The 7,500-nt window shown below is 31.9% G+C and overlaps 1 protein-coding gene across 1 annotated transcript; it reads left to right on the top strand.

Moving 5' to 3' along the window:
• Positions 1–3,465: 3,465 nt before the first annotated feature.
• On the top strand, positions 3,466–6,192 carry LOC130807389 (uncharacterized). Its single transcript, XM_057672580.1, has 3 exons — positions 3,466–3,783; positions 3,961–5,778; positions 6,145–6,192. Exons 1-3 carry the CDS (start codon positions 3,466–3,468, stop codon positions 6,190–6,192), a joined length of 2,184 nt encoding a protein of 727 aa, XP_057528563.1.
• Positions 6,193–7,500: the final 1,308 nt, after the last annotated feature.

The raw sequence follows: 7,500 nt of genomic DNA, 5'->3' as shown, positions 1-7,500 counted from the left end.
ACACAAATGAATGAGATCTGAAACTTGTATAGGATTTCCTTGACCACGTAACTATTACTTACGGTATCCCAAAAGTTGACTCCAATGTACAAATCAAAGTTTGGAAGTACATTAAGGTTATCATAGCTACCATACAGAAACCTTTGCTCTGATTAAATACTTGCTTTCTATCCCATTTTCAGCTTTTATCGAGTAACAATTTCTCTTACCATCTGGAAAGCTTCTTGGTGTTTTCAATGGTTCTGCTTCCAAATTATCAGCATCTTTCAGTGTATACGGATTCAATATCTCCTCGTTTATTCCAGTGTCTATGTATTCTGAATATGACTTTATTGTCTTTTTTATCAGGTTGGTTATTGCCGCAGTCGATACTGATATAACTGGTACCTATGCAAGCCAAAAATAATGGAACTTAGGAGCTTAAATATTTCGTAATCCAACTAGGGAAAGTATTATTTTTCCTATGTTTTATTTTAGTTTTAAGTGTTAATCATATATACATGTATATACCTCTTATAGCCTGTTTGTTAATCGCTATTAAATGATGCGAATGTTAATGAAAAGTTAGTGTAATTTTCGTATAAATATATCTTGACAAGTTTAAATCATGCTTATTCTCCTTATGCAATCTCATTTTCTTCCCAAAATTCATTCCACTACATTATCATTTGAAAATTAGGTATCAGGCGGTATGAAATTTTATAAACAAAAAACTTTTTTATGATCAAATTTTCATTAATATGTGAATGACATGACATATATCATGAAAACTTATACTAAAACTCATTCCCATTACCACAAGTTAGTAATGAAAAACAAATGGGTCATAAGGTAGAAATATTTTGTGAAAAATTAATGTGAATGACATCGTTATTTGTATAATTGTTTCATTCTTTTTCGTTTTCTCGGGTTGATTTCCCTTATAGTCACAAGTAAGGTTGTTTAATGGGCCGGATAAGAGTTGAGTCGAACTTAAGTAAATATGAACCGAGTTGGATAAGGGTCTTTTAAATTTAATATGGGCTTTAAATGAGCCAAGTCACAATAATTCATTGATAAAAATGTCATTCGACATCTACAACAGATTAACAATTGAACAAAAACATAAAAATTATAATCAAACATATTTTTATATAGAGAAAGTCACAATCACTATAATGAATATCTCACTAAAGTTCTTCCTTTATCACATCGTTGTTTGATACAGCCTTAGATTTACTGTGGCTTTGAAATAAAGATTAATTTGCTACTATTGACTGTATGAGCAGAACTAATATTCATAATCATATACCTTTTAACCATTGTATTAGTAGAACTAATACTTGTAATGATGTCATATATCTTTTTATCATCGAATTGTTAACAAGATTTCAAACTCTTATCATGAGAGACTTTAAAATTCAATGTATGGGTAAATTGAATCCAATAAACAAATGGAATAACACTAAAAATCTGCAAATTGTTGGCAATAACCACATAGTAATTCTCCCTTGTCAGATCCTAGACATTCTATTTGTTTATTGCATTCTCGTGACTGGCAAAAATTTCCACTTCGTTGAAGGGCTACTTGCTTGCAATTACTGTATAAAATATTTTCATTTATTACTACCATTTTATTTGTAGTTTCCGGTTCTTTTTCTATGCGAATAAATTTAACTAGCAGGTATATTTACCTGTGCCATACATAAATCACATAAAAATTATATAATAATAAATAATTTGGTTTTTAACATCTAAATGGAGTATTTGCCTCATTTCCTCACTTGGTATTAACTTTCATAGAATTTAATCCCTTATTGCAAGAGTAAATGTACATTATTATGATGTGATTTAAAATTAAACAGAGTGTTTGGTTAAAGAGTGAATTGAGCATTAATTGGTTGGGATAATTAGCTAGCTTAATTGGTAAAATAAGCTAAAAAGTATTTGATAAAATAACTTATTTATACAACTTATTAAAATGTTGATCACAACTTCACTGTTATTAGGTTCTCTAACTATTCCATTCCCATTTTAAGAATCTATTAACAAAATTTTCTAATTTCTACATAATTACTTACATAAATTAAAATTTCAGCTCAATTGTTGAACATATATGCTAGCTAAAATTGGCAATTTCTCCATTTCGGTTCTCATAATACAACTATATTACAGCTAAAATTAGAGTTGAAAATTTTTTAAATTATTAATTAACAAAGTTCTAAAACGTTAAAAAAAACTAAGAGTAGTAGCCTGTATGTTTATTTGCTTGAAATTTTCATCATATATTAAAGTTTAAGTTGTTTTATTAACAAAATAAAAGTTATTGTCGAATTAGGTTATGGTTAAGCTCCTTATTTGAATAATTAGGCGCGTAATTATGTAATTGAGCACTTTTAATAATATAATAGTAACTATATATTTTTATTTTTTTCGCTAAATATGTGGCTTTCTTCTTATAAAATTTGTTTATTAGTCTGTTTTTATTAATATAGGAATAATCATTCTACTTGTGATGTTAGCACAAAAGTTATTCTAAAATAATTTAAATTATATTATAAAAACTATTTAAAAATACAATGTAGTTATTTTTTCCTAAGTAACTTGTATTATTTTTACAATTATAATGTGACTAAAACTTAATGCTAAATTATTCAAATAGAAAGGTATTTTCAATTTTTTTAAAATGTTCTTTTCAAAGAAATAGGGCATATGATTTGGACAAAGAATTAATGTTGTAGGATAACAGTGGCGGACCCAGCTAGGGGCAAGGGGGGCAGTGGCCCCCCCAATTTGAAAAAACTAAATCAGATTTTTTTTAAAAAAAAATAAATTATTTTTTGCGACCACTTAGCGACCACCTGGCGACCACAATTCCCGTCGCTAATCACCTTTAAAAAAAAAATAAAAACGGCAGCCTTCCTTCTCATTTCGAAAACAAACCAAACCCTAAACGCTGTTCGACATTCGACAGCCTTCCTCTTCCTCTTCCTCTTCCAAATCTGAAATCTCCACCGCCACAGCCCACAAACGGCAGCCTTCCTCTTCCTCTTCGTCGCCAGTCGCCACAGCCACAGCCTTCGACATTCGACACTACAGAGTCATAGACACTCAATTCCATACTTCCTCTTCGTCGCTCACAGTCACTGACTGTTCTTCCTCTTTGCTACTCGCTTCCTCTTCCTCTTCTCTTCAATTCCATACTTCGACAGAGGACAGACACGACAGTACACTTCGTCACTTGTGAGTTCCATGCTTCCATTACTTATTTAATTGTTAATTTGTAATTGTGATTGTTAATTTGTTTAATTGTTTCATAGCTTCATTAGTTCATTGTTAATTTGTTTAATTGTTGATCTTTGATTCTTGATTCATTGGTTGTTTAAATTATTGTTTGTTTAATTGAATAATTTTTTTGGTTCATTGGTTGCAAGTTCTTACTTGATAGATTGAATAATTGAGTCATATTTCTAATTTAATTAGGAAATGTCAAGTAATTCAAGTTCACCTAGTTCGAAAAAGTCAAAAGCAAAGGGAAGACAACCCGATCTTCGTGAATTATTGTTTAAAAGAATGAAATCCCAACAAACATCTAATGAAGGCAATGAATCTTCTCCTTTAAGTTCCCCTCTAAGTCCTCCTTTAAGTTCCCCTCCAAGTGAAGATGTTAATATGGAAGTAGGTGGTTCAAGTAGTTGTGATGAACCATTGGATGATGACTGGGTGTATGATGTTGAACTTCTTCCTCATGACCCGGGATTGAGGAAAAACATAATGGATTATCCCCCTAATGAAAGAAATCCGGTTAGGAGAGCATATATTCTTAAAAAACCTTGCCAACCCATAACACATGATTTCCCTCAAAGTAATATCTCCGGTAGGTTGCGCCGTTTTAGTTTGAATTGGTTCAAAAAATGGGATTGGCTTGAATATAGTGTTGAAATGGATGCCGCATTTTGTTTTGTTTGTTATTTGTTCAAGAGGGATGTTGAAATTAACAAGGGGGGTGATGCATTTGTTGTTGGAGGGTTTAGAGCGCGGAATAAACCTGAGAGGCTTGAGAAGCATGTTGGAGGAATTAAAAGTGCTCATAATATTGCTTATGAGAAATATGTGAATCAAAGAGATTCAAAGAAGACATCAATTGAATTTGTATTTGATAATGCGAGTGAGGTTCAAATGAATGAATATCATATGCGTTTGAATGCATCCTTAACTTGTTTGAGATTTCTTTTGGGCCAAGGTTTGGCATTCCGGGGACATGATGAAAGTGAGGAGTCATATAGTAGAGGTAACTTTATTGAGCTTTTGAAGTGGTTGGGTGGGAAGGTTGAGGAAATAAGAAAATATACTTTCCAAAATGCACCCAAAAATTGTCAATTAACATCTCCCAAAATTCAAAAAGACATTATCACTTGTTGTGCAAAAGAGACTACTAAGCGCATAATAGAAGAGGTTGGTGATGGTTACTTTTCTATTTTGGCCGATGAATCAAGTGATGTGTCTCAAAAAGACCAACTAGCTCTTGTTTTGCGGTTTGTTAATAGAGAAAATGGATCGGTAGTGAAACGCTTTTTAGGCATTCTACATGTGGGTGATACTACCGCTTTGTCTCTTAAAAATGCCATTATGTCGTTGCTTATGGAACATTCATTGAGTCCTTCCATGATAAGAGGTCAAGGGTATGATGGGGCAAGTAACATGAGGGGTGAAATCAATGGCCTCAAGACTTTGATTATGAATGATAATCCAAGAGCCTATTACATTCATTGTTTTGCTCATCAACTTCAACTAACTCTAGTTGCGGTTGCTAAAAAAAATGTTAATTGTACTTGGCTTTTTGACGTACTTGCAAACTTGTTAAATGTGGTGGGAGCTTCTTGTAAGAGAAGAGACCTTATTCGAAAACACCAAGCTCAAGTAGTGGCTCAAGCTTTGGAAGTGGGGGAAATTGAAAGTGGATCGGGTTTGAATCAAGAACGTGGTTTGAGTAGGCCGGGAGATACACGTTGGGGATCTCATTACAAGTGTCTAATAAGTATCATCAAATTGTTTCCTTCAATTGTTAAAGTGCTTGAGGAGATTGGAGAAAATGGCTCTCCGGATGATAAGCTCAAAGCTCAAGTTGTTTTAGGTTCTTTGGAGTCCTTTGATTTTATTTTTATGGCTCATTTCATGTTGACTATTTTTGGGTACACTAATGATTTATGTGTTGCTTTACAAAGAAAGGAACAAGATATTGTGAATGCCATTAGCCTTGTTAAAAGTACAACGAATGTGTTGCAAAAGATGAGGGATCAAGGATGGGATAGTCTCTTAGACAAAGTCATTTTATTTTGTACTAAACACGACATTGGTGTTCCATCTATGGATGCTCAATATGTACCTCAAGGAAGATCAAGACGTTTTGCTAAACAAGCAACAAATCTACATCATTTTCGCGTTGACATCTTTTTGGAAGTAATTGATTTGCATCTTCAAGAGATTGATAACCGTTTTAATGAGAAGAACATGGAGTTACTTACATGCATGGCTTCCCTGAGTCCTAGAGGTAACTTTTCATATTTTGATAAAGAGAGGATACTTAAACTTGCTTCTTTATATCCCGAAGAGTTTTCATGCTATGATTTAACGGCTCTTGATCTTCAACTTGATGTCTTCTTGGATTCTATGCAAAATGATGAAAGATTTCATGATTTGCAAGATATCAATTCTCTTTCCATGATGCTTGTTAAAACAAGGAAACATGAGACATTTCCTCTTATACATTTGCTAATCAAGTTGATGTTGATTCTTCCTGTTGCTACGGCAAGTGTAGAAAGAGTGTTTTCCGCAATGACGTTTGTCAAAAATAAGTTGAGAAATAGCATGGGTGATCAACTAGTGAATGATTGTTTGGTTACTTACATTGAGAAGGAAGTGTTTCTACAAGTTTCTGATGAAAAGATTATTGATCGCTTTAAAAATATGAAAACTCGAAGGATGAATTTGTAATTTTCATTTGAACGCTTGTAATTTTTTTTTTTAATATTTTGGAATGTAAAACTTTTAACATCGGATTTGATATTGTAAATTGTAAATATTGTTACTATTATGTTTTCTATTTTTCTTTAAAAAAAAATTATTCGGACGACGATTAGATCATCCGAACGACGTGACGTTCAGATTTTGACCCCCCAATTTGAAATTCCTGGGTCCGCCACTGTAGGATAATATGTGATAGTATTGATAGACATATCAAAATTATAAAATACCCAATAAAATAAAAAATAGAATGAAAAATGGACTGGTCTTTAAAATCCGGCTTAATCCGACCCGAACCATTTCAAAGATGATATACGTACTCTATAAATGAATTGAGATTCCAATAGATAAACCCTTTTTGAAATTACCAAGGATCAAGTGCTTTTAAAATTAGATAATCCCCAAAGTTCAAATTGTTAAATCTTATTCAAAAGTTCAGATTTTTAGAATTAAATCGATCAAAATTGAGTTGTTCAAAGTAACATTCTATAAAAATGTAACAAAACCTTTTTGAGCCTTTTAAAAACTCCTTTTAAATTCAACCCTCTTTGAAATTACAAAACCCATTTTAAACCCAACCTTTATTAAGCCCTTTTAAAAATTGTCGGATCAAGGCTGAAAAGTATAGTAATAGATAGATAATAAAGTTTAAACAATTAGGATATTTCAAAGATGGGATAAAAAGTTTTAATCTCCTATTACTGCTCATTATTCAAGGCATTAATCACCATCTTTACATCTCCCTTAAAGATCACCTTAAGCCAAGACCTGAATATAGATTTAAATTCGTTTGCTAGTATATGTAATTTTGTATATTGTTTGTAGAAATTTGAATGAAAGATGAAAGGTAGAAAACTAGAAGGGTCAATGAAAACTATCAGTTTTCTTCATACTATGATTTTTAGATATCAGATTTATTATTTTTGGGGACACAATAAATTATACGACGAAAAAAATATGGGTGTATAATACATTTCATACTTGATAAATATGTGTAGGAAGCCATATCACTCCTAATTTAGCCACCTAAACCTATGACTTATCTAATATTCACGAGTCATCTCAAGCAAACATATCCTTAAGTGAAATCTGTAGAAAGTTTACAAAGCAATACTCATCTCCTTCTTCTACCATCTCAAGTTTCTGGAAAACAAAAACATAGAATCTCATCATATTAAAAATCTCCAATAGCTAAGGTTTGAAGAAATTCAATCTACTCTTCTTGAATAATATGATTTCTTGAGCAAGTGGAAGCTAAATGGGATTGTTTTAAAAATTAGAGAATTCTGGGATTGAAGAAATCAAGTAAAACCTCATCTCCATCCTCTTTTGGTAATAGTAAGTTCATATTCATCTTCCTACTTTTATGTGTATGTTGATTTAAAGATTATTAGAACCATTAATTTGACATTTATATGTATAATTGTTAAGGTTCTTTTGGTAGAAGCTCTTTTGGTTGGATTAGTGAAATACATCTTTGATTTTGGGTGGATTACA

The sequence above is a fragment of the Amaranthus tricolor genome, chromosome 1, assembly GCF_026212465.1.
Source record: "Amaranthus tricolor cultivar Red isolate AtriRed21 chromosome 1, ASM2621246v1, whole genome shotgun sequence".
Taxonomy (NCBI): domain Eukaryota; kingdom Viridiplantae; phylum Streptophyta; class Magnoliopsida; order Caryophyllales; family Amaranthaceae; genus Amaranthus; species Amaranthus tricolor.
The sequence above is the reverse complement of the archived record's forward strand: the minus strand, read 5'-3'. Positions and strand labels throughout refer to the sequence as shown.